The 20,792-nt window shown below is 43.3% G+C and overlaps 1 protein-coding gene across 1 annotated transcript in view; it reads right to left on the bottom strand.

The window, feature by feature from the left end:
- LOC308048160 (sphingosine-1-phosphate transporter SPNS2-like) overlaps positions 1-20,792 on the bottom strand; it is a gene marked incomplete at both ends in the record, with an annotated part of 117,274 nt that overhangs the window by 72,359 nt on the left and 24,123 nt on the right. Inside the window, one exon of the mRNA XM_080357099.1 lies at positions 12,018-12,083. Within this exon, the coding sequence (XP_080213225.1) occupies positions 12,018-12,083 (66 nt within the window). The remainder of the gene's footprint in view (positions 1-12,017; positions 12,084-20,792) is intronic.

Below are 20,792 nucleotides of genomic sequence, written 5' to 3'. Positions count from 1 at the left end.
TCCAGTGCACACCAGACCCTGCTCCACTGTTACCATGGATGGGCAGGAGCGGAGCGCCCGTGTCTGGACAGGGAAAGACACGGAATGGCATCCACAACCTGCATTTGCACATATTTCATATTCTGTTATTTGTGCAAAGAAAAGCACGTCAGGGTTTTGTAGCAAACCTATTTCACACCATTCTGCAAAATTGTTACCTTTCCAATTCACGCCATACATATTCAAGAGTGCTTTTAGGAGCCCAGGAAAATGGCATCTTTTAAAAAAATCAATAAAACCTCAATAACTAAGAAAATTCTCAGTCTGAAAGGAAAAAAGTGCTGATTCATCTGTGTATTGTAGCCAACTTCCTTCACACAGGTCAGCTCAGATCTTTCTGAATTTCCAGACAGACTAATTTCACCCTGGTCTCACACTGCCTGGCTCTACTTATCTAGAAGAAGGTAAATATTTGTCTGATTAAACTGAATTTTAAGAGATGAAAATATATTACCTCTCATCACAAGAACTTCAAGAGGACATCTGAAATATTTGATTTTTATTCACTTGCTCTAAGATCCAGGCAGCACCAACACGGGTTATTGCTCCTAAAATCCTGCCATCTGCACTCTTACACTAATTCACTTTTTCAGGACTAAAAATCACCGTGGAATGGGAATATGCTAAAATCCACAGAAGAGATGGATGTAAAAGCATCTGTAGGTGATTGCTTCTGTTTGCTGCTAATCCAAAAGCCTGAGATTGTCTTATTTTCCTCAAAGTTTTTCCTCCAACTTTCCTCTCTCCCAGAGGTGTTAGTGCTCGGTATAGATAACATCATATTTGTTAGTGGAAGCACTTACATTTCATAACACTGCCCATGAAACCCTTAATTCTATAAAGCTGCCTGCTGGTCACAGAGGGAATTTTGGTATTTTGCCCTGCTCAATAGCCTGTTTTCTTCTGAGTTGCCTGTAAAATACAATAGTGTTTCATGTAATGATAGCTCTTGCTGTATAAGCTACCACCCATCTGGGCCTGGACCAAAACCGCACTAATTGTACAGAGGAAATTTCTGTAGTGCTGACTGGGTTTCCATTAAAAGCAGCAACACAGGAGGAAAGTGAAACATCTCTTGATGGCATCTCACAGTTTCCCCTTAACAGCAGCATCCATCTTTCTGCCTGCAGCGTTGGCAGTGAATAAACAGTAACAAATCCCCCTATAAAAGATCTTTCATGTAACCTCAGGAGACCACTTCATAATAACACGAGAACAATGGCAACAGATCAGAAAACCATGTAGCTTTGCATCCTGTCTGTGACAGTGACAGCAATCGGATCCTTCCGAGAAAAGTACACAAAATTCCCACACAGCAGCCGAATTCCTCCGAGGCTGCTTAAGCCCTCCCGAGAATTATAACGTGTTATCCACATAAAGATCTGGTCTTTTAAGCTCTGGCCCTGACAACACTCCTTGTGGCATTCAATTCCACAAGGTAACTGCTCCCTGATATGTGTTTGGAGTGCTTTCCAGCAAAGTGACCTGTAGTGATTGTATCTGCATTATGTGGAAAACAGCAGAAAAACACACACCCTACCTTTTCAAGACATTCATTTCTTTATGGGTTTTTACATTGCCTTCCCCTTATTTTCAAGAGCGAGAAAAATAATAATACAGATTATCTTTAAAACTGCTCCTGTAAGGAGGAAGCAAAGGGCGCGTATGTAAAGACAAAATGTGCATATGCACAGGGGCTGGGCAGCCAAATTGGCCCAGACGCGTCGTGTGTGTAAATGCGCTTGCTGTCTCGTTTCATTATGAGTCGCATATTCTCTAAAAGGCAAGGAAGGAACCATTTGTGCTCTCACCCTGTGCCCTGAACTAATTCTTATTTGTTTTATTACCCCAGTCATTACACTTGCACAGTCACGGACCGTGCGTGTTTAGATAAAATTCACCAGTAGCTGCAAGGGCCAGGAAATAAAACACTGAACCACCAACCGGGGGCAATTAACGGAACAGCGCGGGTCAGGGAGGAGCTTGCATGTGCCAGGCAGCAAGATCTACCTTTGGCACAAAACAAGGCTCTTGCCTCCAGCAGGTACTGTGCTGCTTTCTGATAAAGTCCATCAAGTAACTCCACTCATGCTTTTCTTAGGGACTGGGATCAAAACAACATGAGATGGGCATTCCAGCCAACCACCAAACCCCAAACTCCTAACGAGATCCACGAGTGAGACACAGGCATTGGGAACATGATGTTACAACATTCAGAACACCCTCAAGTCCCACAGCTGCGAGTGTCTTTCTTAAGCAGTGGTCTGAGCACAGGACGGGGCTCATCAATCCTTTCTACTTCTGTCCAACTCCACACGATGCCCATCAGCACTTAACCAGCCCTCTGCCAGGGTACAGAGCCACAGGATTATCCATCTACTTTTTTCAAATGCCAGCAACATTTCGACAGGTTTTTGTACCACAAACACAAAGAAACATCACTACCGACTGCAATTTGCAATTGTAGTAGTAGGACAAGGGAACAAACAGCAGACCACGAAGAAATGCCTACAATGACAAGCAGTCTTCATCCTACAACACAGGATCACAAAGTATGTAAGGAAGCCCTGCTCACAATTCTAAGTGACTAGTGCTATTTTACAGAAATTATTCGCTGACTCAATTTTGCTGGCACTATTTAGAAATGCTCTTGCCTCTTGCTGTTATAAATGGCATTTTAGACAAAGAGCAAGTGTTTCAGAGTGGCTGGGTGGCCTTCAAAAAGGGATAAACTCGTTTAAGGAAATTGTTGGAATACTGAAGTATCCCAATGTTTAGTTTGCCATGGTTTGCCAAAGGAAAAGGATCATCACTCCACTGAAGAATGAATCGGGTCTCTGTCTGTCTTACAGTTGTTATTTCTAAGATTATCACCCCAGTGTCATCCCTGACTTGCAAAAACACTTTAATACCAAGTTAAACTGCAGCTCCAAGAGTGAGCTGTGCAACTAAACTTGCATCTGTGGATAAAAGAACATGACCTCTGTAAAAGATCCCAGGCTTAACAGTAGTTTGAAGAGCCATGGGGCACAACTGGACCCTGTTTTAAATAATCCCCTGTTTTAAATCTCTTCTGACTAGCACCTTCCTGGTAGAATGAGTCCTACTGGAAAACAGCATACTGCAATGAATACTGCGATGTGCAAGGTTTGCAAATACAATGACTTCATGCGTCATTGATTACATTAATGGAAAAAAGGAAAGACAGTATTTGGTGAATCTAAGGACTGCTGACGTCTTAAAAAGCCCCTTTCAATCAGGCCTAAATCTGTAGAAGGTGAGACTAATGACTGACCAGTGGCCCATCTGCAGTCAGCCTGTGTTCAGCGCCTGTTCCATTCCTTTCCCTAGAGAACACACCATCGTAAATGTCCCAAGACGCCAGCTGAGCTTCATTATTAGCAGCCCTGAACAGCCACAAACTGACCCTTGGGGGAAAACTTGTCTTGGCATTGCCAGCAATTTATTCGTCTGGTGATTAGACAAAGGAGCCTGGTTCCATAAAGAACAAGTTCAATAAGTACAAACAAGAGAAACCAACTTGTTTTACACATAATGCAAATATTTTCTCAGTTCAGCATGTCAGATACTGTATTTTCCAAGTTGTTGGAAGGTGTAACACTAGCAGCTGGTAGGAATATCTCACTGGGGAGCTTTTAGTGAAAATTCAACATCCATTGTATAATATCCTGTATTATTGCTACCTTTGCTGCCATAAAACATCCTCAGTGAGAACAAGGACAACTCTGCACAGCCAAAGCGTTTCCCTGCTTGCAGCAGAAAGAACACAAGAACACGTGCAAACTCTTCCTCCTGCTATTCTTCCCATCAAATAACTGGTTTTCACCTAAGATTTAAAATCCTAAGCCATCCTCAGTCATCTGACTAAAACTTGAAAACAACTGAAGAGAGTTTTAGCAAAAAAAGTCTATGTTCATTTACATTTTTTGTTAGAACTAAGTCTGAATTAGGATAAGTAATAGACTATGGTCAGTAATATTTTCCCTCCAGAAACAGGTTCCCTGCATAATCTGAGCAGAAAAACGGTCTTTGCTCTGTAACCTTACATCAGCACACAGGAAAAATCCCGGAATACTTGCAAATATCAGGTTAAAGGGAGAACATTGGGAGATTTCTTTTGACTTGGTGCAACAATACATCATTCATGCAATTTGGAATTACTTGTGTTAATTGGAATCTGGTTCTGCAGGCTTGTAACGTTACTGAATACCATAAGGAATGTTCTCTTTTTACGTAACTGATGCCCTGGAATTCATTTTCAAAGCCAGGTCTATGCGTCTACAAATGAGTCGCTCCCTCTTGAGGTGTCTGGGTCTATACCTGGGAATCACTGCAGCTGGACTGAAATGGAGTGGCTGCTGCCTGGCACACACCACCCGTTCCAGCAGCTACGGTTCCCAAAACTGTGTTCCGCAAAGTAACAGCAATGGTTTTGTAGCCAGCCACACAGACATATTATTTTTATAGTAGTCTGCTAATAAATCAATGCAAAAATATTATTGTAAGAATGCAAAGTGATCTGGTACTCAGCCAAAAGGTTTGAGAAGCTCTGGACGGGAGGGCACAATGATAGAGAAGCAAAATGATCACATGGACTGGTCTAGGATCCCAACATTCCTGCTACCACAAAACCACCCTGGTGCTTCCAGAGTCCACTGGGCACCTGCAGTATTACAACAACTAACAGCGACACTCCTGCTTCATTGCAAGACAGAACCTTAGCGCTCCAGAGCTCCTTCACACTCTGTCAAGACTACTTGGTGTATCCAAATGATCTCTCTCTCAAATCAAACGCCTTCTCCAGCAGCAATGCTTCCGGCTACACCAGATTAACTCGGAAATCTCCTTGTGGGCGCAGACCGAGCCTGAGCACTGATCTCAGATCCCTGTATGAACACAGGCTCTTACACTTTTCACAACACTGTGTGCTGCCCGGCAGAACTCTAGGGTTTGTGCTCTAAGACAATGGGAGTTGTTCAGGTGTGGGAGGCAAGACAAAACCAAACCAATCTTGAAATAAATCTTTAAAGAGAGAACACTTCTGTGTCCCCTGGGATGAAGGACATTAAATATACAAAATGTACTATAAAAGTTAGTTCTGTCTTCTCACTCCCAGTTCATAGAAAACCAGGACCCAGCTTCCCTTGAAGTCGTAGCAAAAAATCTTTCCCTCTGGGCTAACACTTACCTTTTAATTAGGTCCAATAGGTATCAGTAGCAACTGTACGCACAGATCTAGATCAGGGTACAGAGAAGAAATACAGGGCTTTTTCTGATTTAGACCATATACAAACACTCCTCTGGTCACTACACTTGAAAATTAAACTTGCAGGCTCAGTGAAAAGCAAGAATTAAAGCTAAGAAAGTTTTCCACTTACTACCATAAGATTTTAGTGTCATTGCAGAGGGTGAGAAAAAAAATTAAGCTACTCATGAGGTATTGAATATAAGTACACACCTCTCCTCCAGTAACTAGTAGTCATTAGTTGTCTAATAATAGCATGAAAAGAACTTAAAGTGACTCAAATGTTCACCTCCCCCTTTTAAAGTCCAAATATGGTGTTAATGAAAAAAGCAAAGGTGCCAAGACTAGCCCTTCTGAACTATTTCTGCATGAAACACACAATACAGTGCATCTAACTGCTACTTTGGATTGCCTAGCTGGTATTAAGAGGAAGTTGTTTAAAAGCACTACACAATGCCAACAAAAATCTCATCTTCCACTGTAAAGAGCCTGAATGAAATGCTGAGGTTTGAGGAACATGTGCAGGGGGAGATGGACAGGCTACATTAAAAACTATTAGGGCTTTGGGTGCAATGATAACTACTTCTCTAGAATCTGTGGGAAATCTCTCCCCTTATTATTATAATAAATTACAGAAGTGAACACAACCTTGGCAGGAGGTGCTTGAACTACAGCCTAAGGGAAAAGAGGCCAATATGTACTTACAGAACAGACATGCCACAGGCAGCCCAAGTGCAACTATCTCTTGCAACAACCAACCCGAATACCTGCCCTGTCTGAAAGGCCAAGGGTTGGGACAGACCTTCCTTCTGCAAACAGGAAGAAGGCAGGACAGGAAAGGAAAGACAGGACAGGAAAACGAATTGTTGTGTTAGTGGCCATGCAGTGTCATCAAATCAAGGTATCAATGAAGACAAGTCAGTCTGGAGAGTTTCCTTGTTCTAATAATCTGCACTCGCTTGCTGACAGGTACAATAAAAAGACAAAGTGCAACACTGGCTCAAGCATTTACCTCCCATCAGCACGAGGCAAGGACATCTTCCCCTCCTTCCCCTGCCCCTTCCCTTCCACCAAGGATTATTTACTTTGCAATCTAGGGCTGGCCAGTGAGGGTGCACAGTGTAAACAGCATTTTTATAGTTTGGTCCTTGGTGCTCAGGGCACTGGGCTAGGGCACAAACACATCTTCCTATAACCTGCTCACTGATTCGAGAGAATGCTTTCATTCTTGATTGCACGGGGATTTCCATATAGGCTTAACTGCTTTCATGAATCAGACCCTCAGATTGCCATATCAGACACTATTCTAGCACGCAGGAAAAAAGGACTGTCGGAACTTGTAAAGGACTTATGTGGGCAATAATCAGGCTCTGGACTATCTTGACTCACTCTACCTTGATAAGTAAAAGAACCACCCTTGTCACAACATTAATTGAGGCTCACTGAATGCAGAGCCCTGCTTTTTCATCTTTATCACTTAAACTGGAGCTGCACTACACAAACTTCTCAAACCCTAGATCAGCGACACGCTACAGAAGGCTGGAGAAGTTCCAAAAAATGATCCAAAATCAGGTATGGACAAGGAAATGGGGAAAAAAGTTTCACTCATTGATATGACTTCGAGGATTCTCCTTTTGGCAGAGAGCTCCAGCTTGTCCTGCATTCAGAGCCCAGACTGCCAGAGAAGGAACGTGGATTTGAGAATGCTTAGCGTGGCTGGAGGAAGGGAAGGCGACAGTGGTGTCACCTGCTCTGGGTAGGGCACAGTGGTCCAAAACATTTGCAGTGATGAATCAAGACAAGCAGGTACAAATCATTCTGTCTTGCCTTCTGGCTTTGACACCTGAGATACCAGGGCCCTGGGAGGTGCGCTGGTGCAGGAAGTCATTCTCTCAAAAGGAAAGGCCATGAATTTTAAGTAGAAAACAGGAAAAGTCTCCAGAATATGAGTTCCTGTGTTCTAACAAGAAGAAAAATTAAGCAGGTGCAGCAGGAAGTGAAAGATGAAGATTTGATTTAGTTATGCATAGCACAGATGAGAGGCAAGACCGTATGTATTCAGGTAGAAGCAGATGGGAGAAAAGAACTATGCAGCACCTGCAACTCATGTATTACACACATATGCAAGGTTAGCACCTCATCCAGAGGCAGGGCTCTCTGTGTGGAATAAATTAAAAATGTTAGAACACTATGGGCTGTCATCATAAGAAAGTGAGAATCAAAGGGAGCTGAAAGAAAAACCTTAAGTGAACAAGCAAGTCTGATTTATCCCATCATTGCTCTCCACAATTTCTAGTCCCCTCCTCACTTCACATACTGGTACAATCGCAGCACACCAGAGCGGCTCACACGTTTGCGAGGTTACACAAGGTCAGCTCAAGAGGTAGGGCAACTCAGGTCAGGAAAGGCTTCACTTTTCAAATGAACAGAGGTTTTAGTTCGAGTTGACCCTTACAGGGAAAAAAGAGCCCATAACAAGATTTAAGAAAGTACCTGGCATCACTAGGCTTCCTGGAAAACCAGGGGCTGAAAGGCATTTGGGAGAATGCCCATCTGTCTCCAGGTGAGAAGAGACAAGTTCTTTCAGAGCCCCAGTTATCTATGATTATTCATCTTTAATGAGTCCCTCCAGATCTCACTTCCTTACAGTTCCTTGTTCTGACCTTATGGTATAAACTTTTGGTTACCAGAGTTTCCTCTAATGACATCCCCATGCTCTTCCTGAAGGCAGATGCTTTTTCCCTCTGCATTTCAAACGAATCCTTGCCATACCCTCCATCTGATGCAGAAGTCCCTGCTGTTTTATGTGCCTTCCCCCGAGCCTGCGCTGCCTTGGCTGGAAGATTAAGGTGCCTATTAACAAGGATCAAATCTCCGGGTCTAAGCATTAACCTAGTTGAATGCTGCACGTTCCAGAGCTGGACCGCGGTTCTCTCTGCCTCAGATCCGCTGTGTGACTTTGGGCAGGTCATTTCTCCCATCTGGCTTTCTTCATTTCCTGATCGGTAGAAAAGGGCAAGCCTCATTATCCCTCCCTATATAAAACATCCTGAGATCCACAGAAGACAAACCTTATTGAGAGCCAGGCGCTATTATTGTTAGAGCTCTGGTGCTAAACAGACACTGGCAAGAGACACAAAAGCAAAATGAATCCAAGGGCAAGGAAAGCAGACAGAGCAATAAAGCACAAAAATTGAAGAAAGAAGAGGAAAAATCTAGTGAAAACCAGAATATAGCACTGGGGCACTGCTTCTGTGGTCTAAGTATATATGGAAGGTTAACGGCATTTTGAAGCAGTGCTACAAATCCAATTGCCCATCTTCTCAGTCTTTGCGTTTTCAGAGGCGACTCCAAATTGCTGCTCCTGCCTAACTCCACACATGGGAAAGACTTTTTGTATGGTTTGGCTTAAAAATGTATTGACTGACTACAGCCATACAGCTCAAGTAGGCAAGGAGATGCTCTGTCACCTCTTGAAATCATCCAAGATCATCCTTCTTCCAGCTGGGAAAAGCAACTCGTAAGAAATGAAAAGCACAAGAAAGCTCAGACGCAGACCTGTAGGACAGTTAAGTGAACTTAACTACTATTTATATAACTGTGTACGTTGTGCTTCAAAAAGGAGGATCAGCACCAAATTGTAGCATCATCAAGAGATAACCAGGGCTCTGGAATGAACACAGTTACTGCGTTACTTTGCAATGCTACCGAGCAAGCAGCAATTGTGATCCATCTGTCAGCGTGTCCTTTGCTGCCACAGATCTTTGCTGCCGAGACAACTACCCCGTTCTGCTCCTTTCCATTACGGCTGAGGCTGGAGTGTCCCTGTGACTCTTCTGTACAGGCAGCTATGGTGTCCCTCTAACCAGCTTTCATTATATCTCTTAGGCAAAGAGCAGCTTGTATCTTGGGATTAATATAAAAGAAGATAAAAATTCAAATTCTGTCTTTGCAGTTCCTAAGAAACCAATCACCTTTGCTTTCCAGAGAGCAGCAGAAGCTGAAAGTGTATGAATTGGCTTTTGAATGTTTGGAGAGAGAACGCTACAAGATTGGCTGTGTCTGCAAAGAGCGGGTTATGGTACAAACGCAGGGTCAGACGTTGCCTTTGGTGGATTTCTTTTCCCCTCGCTGTTTGAGTTTTCAGTACTATCTCTTCCTAAAGCTGTCTGCAGCCTTGTTTCTCACTTAAAAGGATATTTTTATTTAAGCCTGTTTGATGAGTGATATGAACTGCGAGTGAATACTACATTTCACTCTCCCTCATTAACATTGTAAATTCATTTACGACTCATTTAGATGCAGGATTAACAACCTGAGGACTAATCCACTCTTTATTCAGAGGACACATTCAGGATGAGCAGTCTTTCGTCTCACATCACTCAATTAGTTAGCAGGACCATCTCTTGGGAATAAAATGATATTTCTATCTCTCTGCTTGCAAAGGAACTGGTCAAGGTCAAGGCTGAGCTCTGGGAGACATCAGTCCTGGGCCCAGCTCCACTACAGCCTTTCTCTGCAACCTTGGTCACATACTTCTACACTCTGCGTCCGTTTTCCCCAATCTGCACATCTAGACAGGTCAGACTTAGAGAACAAACAAAAGATTGAAATTAGTGTTTATGGTGGTTTAGTCCATGTTTTATTTCACCACGGTTAAGGGGACACGGGCCACAGGCCAGCTGCCAACACGGAAACTTGTTAAGCTGAAGTAATATATCTAATAAGTTTTCAGTTACGTACCTCTGCCCTTACTTACGCAAAATGGTGTTTTATTTTGTAAGTATTATTTTCCTGTGATGGCACTGTGATTAATACATTATTATCTATATCGCAGGGGTAAAGTCAAGCCCTCAGTTTTCAGATGAGCAAAATAACAAGAGAAAAATATTGGTTTTCTTAAAGCACCAGCTATCAGTTAGAAAACTCTTGACACACTCAGCAGCAATCTTGCAATATCTCAGTGACACTGTTTTCAGCTGCCCTGTACGTTTGCTAGAGAAATAAATAACATTTCTTGCAATTAACAAATGAAATGCCCTGTTGGAGCTCAGCTCTTACTTGCTGTCAGTAAATCATCTGCAGAACAGTTTCATCCACTGAGGGGAATGAAGATTAAATACATGCTCTGGCAAGTGTCACTTTCCACCAGAATATTTTCTTGAAGGCACTTTGTGTCTAATGATACATTGAGGACCTGTTCCTCTGAGTACAATAAATAAATACAAATAATTGCTGTAGAAAAGAGCCTGACGGACAACCAGTGCCACTTCGGGCATAACTGATTGATGCTACTTATAATCAGTAATGCTTGTAAAGCTGAGGGCTCCTGTTCTGGACACGTGCTGCACATATCAGCTCAGCTCAACTCTGCCATCCCACAAGGACAGCGTTTTCAAAGCCCTAATGCAAATGGTTATTAATTGTTTGTATTGCAACATTACCAAGAAGCTGTAACCACAAATGAGGACCCTGCTGTGCCATGGATTGCAGAAAAATAAAAAGGAGGACGTAATGCAGTGTTTCATAGAGTTTGAAATCAAGGGCCAAATGACAGAGCTCCAGAAAATTCTCACCTTTAGTGGGAGCATAAAGAATGAGGGATTTAATACACTTTATTGTTGGCTATAGTTTCACGGAGAAGCTTCTGATGGGCATTTAGTAGCCCCTGTGACAGTACAGGAAAAAAAGCATGGAAAAAATGTCTTTCTGGCACGCTATTTCTAATTCTAATTGAATTCTATTTTTTTTGGAGATATAATTGTTCCAGTATGGTTTCCTGAGACAGATGACAGTGACAAGACAACCACAGCACCACATATCTATGACTCCAACTAATAATTCTGTAGGAAGTTTCCAAACCAGACTGTTTCTCTCCTTAAAATCCTGCATTTTCCCCATGGCTAGTCCTCTCATCTCTTCATAAAGATCAAATTGTGCTATTATAACTACCTGAGAATGCTACTCAATGTCATCAAATCCAGCCTATTGACAAAGGTTCTAAATCAACTCGGGACTACAGGCCAGGAAAGCTGGGTTTGTCCTGGGGTGTTACAGCTCTGCCTGCAGATTTTGCAACATTAAAATGTCTGCTGCATTAAAAAGACATCACAATTGCAATAATCCTTCTTCCTTAAACACAAGGAGAGAAATCTCTGAAGCTAACATCACCAAAATCATCGGGCTATTGTTAATCCATGAGTCACCATGAATGCAATGATTGTTAACCTTTCCTGCAGTTTGCATCCTCAGGTACTTGTCCTGATGAGTTTTACATTTTCATGCCACACTGTATTCCCAATTAGTGAACATTCAACAGATTCTCTGTAGAGTACATGAAGGACATCATACATCACACTTATTACCAACCTACAGAGAGTTAAGCGAAGTAAGAACAACAGGAGCCTGCTGTTGCTTCATTACGAGTGTTCTGACCTAGAGGAAGAAGCCATCTCCTTTTTTAATTTAGTTGTCATAAATAGTATCATTAGGTTTGTTTGCCTTTAGCCCATTCTGCATCTAAGTCATTCTGAACCCTGAACTCATGCTCACCAGCAAATCGAAACCAAAAAACCCTTCGTGTGCACTCACCTTCCTAGTAGGAGAATATTTCAAAAGCAATGTGCCCAAGGGCCATAACTGAAGAAACTCGAAAGTGCCCTTCTGAGAAGAGGAAGGTTGCAAAAACCAGCAAGGAAACAAATACTCTTACCTGTCTGCAATAAGCCAGCCCCGCTGTCTTTGACTCCGAAGTGTTGCTGGATGTCTAGTAACACACCTACAAGGAAAACAGAGAGAAGGAACTCAGCGCCTTCAGCCTTTGAAAAGCACACAACACAAACCTTTTGTGAAAAATTCCAGTAGTTTAGACACGTAACTTCTAAAGTTTTCACACTGGCTTTTTTTCTGTATGTGCACACACAATAATTCTGCTTATCACTGCAGGTCATGGGAATCAACTAAGTGCCAACCTGAACTTGCTCATCATAAATATCTTGGCTTTTGGAACTGCCAGGATCACATTAAATGACAAACACAAAGAGATAAAAGACCCAAGAGATAACTATTCCCAGAAAACATCTGGGACAATGCCAAGAGAACAGATATAAATTAATGGTACTAAAGCAAAACAGATACAGAGAAGGAAGGATAAAGCAAGAAAGCTCATTTGTCGTATTCCATATTACTTGCACATCACCATTTACTCAGGGCAACATTCAGTTTGGCTTTTAGAGCACCAATACTGGCCCGGTAATATTAGTTCAACGTTCTACAGCAATCCCCTCTTCCACAATCTCTCAGACTGTTCAGCGCCGAGCAGGGAGGGCTCAGGGTGGGGAAGAGTGTGAATCTTATCCATGTCTATCACTACCTGAAAGGAGAGGGGTAAAGAAGCAGCTGGTACAGACAGACCCATATCAAATTCATTCCTTCTAAACTAGCAGGTGCACAAGGGTCGAGAGCAAGCCAATAACTTGTGCAGGAAGCAAAATGGTGTCCTGCCATGGGACAGCAAAAGGATCGATTCAGTGATGGAAAAACAGAGATGAAGAGCTGTAGCGCTGCATTATTAAAACTGTCTGAGGAGGCAGATCCTTGGAGCAGGGGCGTTGGACTAGATTATCTCCACAGGTCCCTTCCAGTCTCCACAACTCTGGGATTTTGCGCTCCCAGTCCCATGATGGAACACACACACACACACACACACACACACATATATGTCCAGAGCTCCCTGCACCACCCCGAAAGCGGCCAGTCCTGCCCACAGCAGCGTATTCCCAGCCACACCAGGATGCCTGAGAGGCATGTTAAACTACCAAACACTATGAGGAGCAGGGGCCAGGGATGTGATGGAAAACATAGCCTCAGAAAGAAGATTTTTTTCTTTATTTGCATCAGAAACCAGAACAGCAAGTACACAGGATTATAATGGTGCCTACACAGTGAAGCAGAGGAGGTCCTCCAATTCATTACAAAGAAATTATTTGTCCAGTGACAATGGCTTTACACTTCTACAGTGCTTTTTTTTCCCACAAGAGATCACAATGTGTTTTACAAGCTTGAGCTATTGTAGCCACAAATGAAATCCATCTAGGACACTGAGGTGTAGCCACCTTGGATTAAGCCTACAACTTCATTCTGCTGGTGGAGAGGGAGCCAGGTTCTGGGGATGGTCAATGAAACAGGACAATATAGAAACACAATTATAAGTCTTGTGTGAGCTTGGAAGAATGTCTCAGATGATTAATAGAGATCTACATGTGTAATTGGCATGGATTTCCTACTCCCAGTCTATTCTATATTCTCTTTGGGCTACAGGTGTTTTGAGATGGGATTTAGAACATTAAATTAGAGGCAGCTGCAAGCAGATGATGCAACATATGTATGAAGGGACAGGAGTTTCACTCCGCTCAGCACCCTCACGTGGGCAGACACTTCTCCTCTCTTAAATTTCCTCAGCTCTGTTTCCACCTCCCCATGGCAATGAATCACCACAGACTTTAATAAGCTTTAGGGATACAATTAAGCAATGATAGACTAGGGGAGAAGACAGGAAAATGATAGAGCTTTTGACTTTCCCTTCTGCTTCGAGAGGGTGGGAAGGCAGAGACAGCTGGAGTTGGGCTCCAGACAATGACCATGTTCCTTGTAGAGATGTGCTCCCACAGCACCTGACGCAATCTGAGAAAGGGAGGCTGCCCCATGAGGCTGACAAGGCCTTTCTTGGATTAAAATTCATACCTATGTCCCAGGAAGGTCTCAAAATAGCCATGGGCAGCAAACAGGCACCACTATTCCTGAGTCAGCTTCTCAGCAGGGCTGGTGGCCACGGGACGTCTTCATGATTACATGGCACACGTTAGTGCTCTCACCTATTATTTCTTAAGTACATTTGGCATTTTCAGGACTGAACAAACATACAGGAAAGATGGTGCCAACCTTCCAAAGTATCTTCCTAGCTGAACCAGACACTGTTAATGCTGATGTAGAGCTTGGAACTCATAGAGATGAAACACGGGCAGCACCTGGCCAGGAGCGCTGATCAAGATGGGCACAGAGACAGGACTGGCTGGGAGACCCAGCCGGAGGAATGACTGGTTACTGCAGCCCTATCAAGGTTATTTTACCAGGCCTGCCATGCTAGTATCTAAGTGCCTGACAAAAACACCAAGAGAGTCATCGGATTTTTGTGGGCACTGGGCATGAAGAGGCCTTTTAAGAGCAATTTGGAGGATAAAAGGTCTTTGGGTATGGGCTGTTAAGATAGGGAGGGAATGTCAAGTAAATGGAGAAGAGCAATGTGGCCAACTTCATCCAACCTCATCCATTCACAGCGTTACAAGGTTTCTAGGTTCTACTTAGTGCAGGATCCAGAGCACTGCTGCCGCTTTCAAAGGCCATTTCACAGTGAATAAAAACAGCTGATTCTGAGGCTTTTGAAATGCAGGTCCAGATTTAATGGCCTAAGTTATCTCTGATTTAGGGGAAATGCCTTGGGAAAGGCAAATTTTCCTGTAAGTGTGTGGTTCAGGCTTCAAACAGGGAGGTAGGTGGTACTGATCACGCGTGAGGCAAATGCTTGCCTAGATAGGCTTTGTGTTCCTGGCCAGAGCTACAATAGAACAGAAATTGCAGGACTGGAAGGTCATCTGGTATGTGGTAAAAAGATGCTCTGAACAGAAGGTCATCCTAGTACAGACGTTTCTTGTGTTAACCATCATTTTCAGAACTCCTCCATAGCCGATCTAGTGTGCAGAGTGTCTTGGTTCTGTTCTATATTTAAAAGAAACATGGGCTCTTCACCTAATTACTGCCACCTGTATATATGAATAAAGAGTCGCCATGGTAAGAAACAGTGTTCATAAGCTAAGCCACAATAAAATCACAATTTCAAAGCCAAAAGGTATTAGAGCTTCCCTGGGAGAGCCCCATTTTCCACTTACCAAAACAAAACAGCACGATTTGATTTCAAACTGCTTCCAAGGCAGGTGCAAAACACAGAGCTAAGCTGTGCACTGAGCGCAAAGCTACGGACACAAAGCCACAGGTTTTCAGCTCACCAAGCCTTGCATCGGAAATGCCAATGCACATTCTTCAATCACAGCGCGTGTGCTCCAACACCATTGGCCAACAGAACTACTTACTTTAAAAGCATGTGCATTTTTAAAGATATCTTTTAATGGGGAAATATTATGGTGCTTGAAAGGAATCCGCACACAGCTCTGCACATGATGCAGTTTGGACACTGATAGTGTGTCCCTCCCACCCCAATGCAGCCCAGGACCTGCACCCCTCTTTGGGGAAGCCTCAAAGGAGATGGAGGAGAACCCAGTCTCGCCCAAGCCCAGTTTCACCTGCTCTCTTGGCTCCCAAAGACTCAGAGCACACTCTGTATGGACAACTCTTTTTCCCCCATTACCTGTTGCTACCCACCTCTCCATCCCTAGGAAGGCATTTTCCTTCCAGGCTGTGTTCCCTGGTTCTTCCAGGACCAGCACCCTCAGGTGGAGGGAACTAAGCGGGGACAGCCAAGCCCTGGCCTCCTACCATTAAAGGAACAAACCACCTTCCTACCATCAGGCTCTTCCTCGTGCCTGCAGCCATATTCAACCCGCTTCAAATAATACTTTAGGAGACACAGGAGTGGTGCACACACATGTCTGTTCAGAGACATGTGAAAAGATTAGGTGGGGAGAAGTTTATTCTGAGGTCTCTGTGATTGTATCTTCACTGCAAGCCCAAGGTGTGACTGCAGTTCACACACACATCCCCAAGCTTCAAACGAGCCGGCTTCACATCAGCCACCCACTAGTTATTAAACACCAGCTTCACTATTTGGACCCAATTTAAATGCTCAGGTGCAGAAAACCACCATGGTAGCCCTGCTGATATTTGTACCTCAAGATTAATTCCCACTGCTACCAGAACTAGCAAATCTAGAACTAAAGTCCAATACCACCTTCTTTGGATTGCCATGGAATCATTCCCTGTCTTACATGCAAACAGAAGCAAGCCTGCTCTTTAAATATTGCTAAATAAGTGGTGACACTGTGCTTGAAAATACAGACAGGAGCTTCCTTAGGATGCACACACAGACTTTTCTTCTGCAAAACTAATATCGATGGTTGTATGACACGACAGTAGGCATCTGTGAAAAAGTCTTTGGTTTTGAAATAGTGTTGCAGCATCAAAAAGAAACAAACAAAACAAAATGAGTAGCCAGCCTGATCAAAACAAGGGTTTCCTAAGATCTGCTCACACTGGCGTGCAAGAAACCTGTGACCTAGAAAGCCTTGAAAAGAACCTGCCACCGCCCATAGTGGAAGGTTTAGAAAGGGGTTTCCCTGAGTAATAAAGCACAATGAGCTGGGGTCTCGGTGCCCAACACTGCAGTTGTTCCCAGGCTATGAAACAGCTGCTTAAAAACCTGCTAACAAAACTCCAGGGTGGGCAAGTGTGAGAGCCCAAAGCCTGCGGGCACACGGAGCCTCCCACGTGCCAAACGGTGCCGGGCTGAGGGCTCATGGCAGAGCCTGTGCTGGAAACAGACTAAAAACCCACCAGCACACACACAAAGATGTGCTGTGTGCCCTCTTCACCCATTTTCGGTGAGCTTTCATTAGGAAAGGTGCTTCCCCTCAGCCAAGTACATCACTTCTTGGGAAACGAAATAAAACCCAGTATTATCCTTGCACCGCCTGTCACACCCACTTATTCCATTCAATGTTTTTATCATTATTGTAATATCAGTGGGGAAGTATCTGAGCTATTCAGTCATTCCCAAAGGCTATTGGCTTACCTGCACGGCGTGTCACAAGTAATTAATAATTAGGAAAAAAAAAATAAGGAATCCAATTAACCAAGGGCTTAGAGAAGAAAATATATTAAAAAATGACGTCGTGTTCTCTTTCTGGCAGCAGCTAGGTAATAATAAATGATGGTTCCTCTAACATAGCTATAAATCCACCGTAATGTTGTATGCAAAGCACAAACTTGTCTGCAAGCATGGGAGGGGATAAAAAAATGCTCATCAGGTGTAGAATCAATTAGCACAAGGCATCATTAACACAGGGTCAGGGCGTCTGGGGAAGACAGCACAGGACAGCTAGTCCTGCTCGGATTTAAAACAAAAAAACAAAACAAAAAATCAAAACAAATAGGAATTTGAATGCAACCATGGCTGCCAAATGCTGGGTGCCTCACTGGCAAAACCACACCCTAATCAAATCCCTCATCTTCTTAATTATAGTGCAGGGCTGTTCCCAGGACTATGGCTGGGAAGGAAGCCCTTGTCAAATGGGGAACATGGGATAGTCAGCCAACATGAGCCCAAGAGCTTAAATAAATTCCAAAAAACCGAAGATTTTCCACTTACGATCCAATGCAACAACAGGTCTCACCAGTAAAACTGCAAAATGACGTGGGTTAAATCTGAGACTAAGCTCACAGCGTCACTTCCCCCTTATTTCCACTCCCTATTAAAGAGATCTTTAATTTCATCCCTGCCTCATCTCAACTTTAAGACTCCTGCCTTGGCCCAGTTTAATCAGCCGTGCAATTCCCACAAGCCAAGGGAAGACTCCAATTACGGATAAATGACATGATTTGGATAAAAGGGGAGGATAAAATGAATGGGCACCTAGACCTGAACTTGAAAACAAACTCATTCATTGGGAGATGGAAAGATTCCTTTATGTGGAATGGCAAAATCAGAAGTTTTAAGCAACCAACAGAAACATAGGTAGTAGCTAAGGTTTATAGTGGTCATTTCAAATGACAGGAATCATTCGGAGCTTTCAGCTGAAGCCGGCCAGACCCTGCTCCCATACCCGGCACATCCTCTCAGGACTCAGTTCAGACCCTCTTCCTAGTTTTCAACTCACACAAACCAGGCAAGGCATGCTGAGCACTGCTGGACCTGCTCCACGCAGAACGGAACAGTCTTGAGCGAGGGAAAAGGTAAAAGCGGCCTTGACAGATTTTCAGATCAAAGAGCAGAGCCTCAAAAAAGCAAGAACATTATTATTTCATGCATTTAAATCTTACAAAATTCTGAGACTCCCCCCATTTACACTCTCCTTACACATGCTATGGCAGGGAAGAGTGGTCCTGCTAGCAAAGCTCTAGTTGTCTCCTGGTTTTCTAATCTTTACCGAAGATTAACAAGTCTAGCTAATCATGCAATGAAACATATCTCAGAGACTTTGTATGTGAGTTCATTAAAATAAATAAAAACAGTGTAGATAATGACAGAGCAAATCAAGTGCACACAAATCCAGCCAGTGAGTCACCACCCCCTTGTTTTCCTTATTGGAAAACTTGGCGCATCACCATACCGGAGTGAGGCTGAGTCAGGAAACCGGCATGAGCCACAAATTGCAAGGAAATTAAAATAAGTATCTACAAAATCTCTTTTTTTGAGAGAGATTTTGGAGATTTTTGCTGGCTTTGTACAGATGTGGCTATGGACTTCACAGCTCTATTCTCATGGTTTTCTGGCTAGACAAAAGTCAATAAAGTGTCATTTACATGTTTTTCTAGAGAGTATAAAATGATTAGACTCTTGTTCTCAGAATCAATTTGATGCCCTTACTTTTACATCTTCTTGCATATATTTTAACCAAACACGTTTGCAGGATACTACCATATTCTACTGAATGCTCGATAACCTCCTGCCTAAGAAGTGGGCAGATATTACTTGCTTAGAACCAGCCAAAGTACATGCGAATATTTTAACAGTACTAACCTGAGAACTAATGGCATGCATGATATGAGCCTAACAGCCCTCAGCCTAATTCTGTGCAAGCGCAACCTCTAGCTGGTCACTTCATCACCTCCCTCATTCACACAGACCACGAGAACTTGCACCGTTATTTTCTGACACATCCTCTGTTGGATTTGAGGCTTTTCAGACAGGCACCAAAAAGCCTGTGCGATCAGGTGCACCTTCTGTGCACAAGCAACTATGTGTCTGGGGCTGCCACTACATCATATTTCAAGATTGTGAGGGCTAACAGAAGAAATCCTCTACGTTCTCTAACATCACACTCTAGTGAGTGAGGATTTTTTACCCGCTCCCTTCCCTTTCATAGCCACACACGCTTTTGTGACACGGAAGACTGAGATAAGAGTGAACAACTGGGGCAATTAGTGACTGATGGTTTACAGCAGATGACAGCTAATTTCTCCAGTTAGGAAGATTTCTATCAAATCTGTAGAAATATGCACTCGGATTGGACATACTTCCAAGTGACTGCATCTCATTTCTCATTTGCATTTTGCTTCTGCTTAGCAATGCCTCAAAGCTATTTTGGAACATCACAAGCTGTCCAGGGCATGATGGTATCGTTGGATGTAATCGTAAAGAGCTTCCTATTCTTTTGTACTACAAAGAATGTTTTATAAAATGCAAGGGAGATGCCATATCAGAGGTTCCTGCACAGAGCGGCCTGTAGAAGAACCGCAGCTGGGTGGTAAAGATGCTTGGCAGAGATGTCGGGAACATTCTGGGCAGGTTTCTACTGCACAGAATCACCAGTTTCTTAGTGAAAGCACAACTAACCTACTGCTGTGGTCCTGGGTTAATAAAAAGCTCTGGTAATCAACTTCATATCAGCGAAGGGGTGTATGAGCACATCTCCAGTGCTCCTGCCAAGCTGCATACTGATTTTTAAAAGCGGCTTTGCAATGTTAACATCCACAACGCAAATCTCCCTCTGGGACCTAGATCTGGAAATGATCATAAGGTTTTAAGTGCTAAAGCAGGAAAAGGTGGAATTACCTATACCATATCCTCCACAGATGAAAAACAGGCTAAAACTGTGATGCTAACTTGGTGCTGCAGCCCACTTCTGAGACAGGAAAGCTGGAAAAAGAGAGAAAGAGAAAGAGAAAGAGAAAGAGGAGAAGGAGAAGGAGGAAAAGGAGAAAGGATAAAGAAAGAAAAAGAAGCGCCCTACTATTTCAAGTAGCTAGCTAAATCTTCTTCCCAAATCTTCTTGTTTTAACTTCCAGATGAAAAAGGTTTTGGCTGCAGATAAAAATACCTACCCTAATTTTAGAAATCCCAGAACAGCCCTTACTGTTATATTTATGCTTTAAACGTGTCTGAGACAGCACTGCTGAACATGGCAAATAGGTTTATGAGTCTGCCACTCCGCATAAAGAAAGGAGGATAAAGCTGCTCAAGTCCACCCTTGCACGCTGCTCCCTCTCATCCACCTGTTCTCCCCAGGGCACCAGAACTGGGACTTTCTGGGTCTCCTCACCCACCTCCTGATCTGGAGGGCACTGTGATCCATACAGCAGCTTCCCATACTCAATACACATTCCCTTCCTCTGTCCCTCTCCCCACTCTTGAATTAACTTGGGGAACTCTCCCATCACGAGTGTGTTGATCTACACAAGAATCCTACTACACAGTGCATTAATATATAAGATGTGATGTAAATAAATCAAAAGGTCCTGCTTAGAGGAGCTTTTTCAT

This window comes from Nesoenas mayeri (genome assembly GCF_963082525.1).
Source record: "Nesoenas mayeri genome assembly, chromosome: 20".
Classification (NCBI taxonomy): Eukaryota; Metazoa; Chordata; class Aves; order Columbiformes; family Columbidae; genus Nesoenas; species Nesoenas mayeri.
Note: the sequence above shows the minus strand (reverse complement) of the source record. Positions and strands in the feature narration are given on the sequence as shown.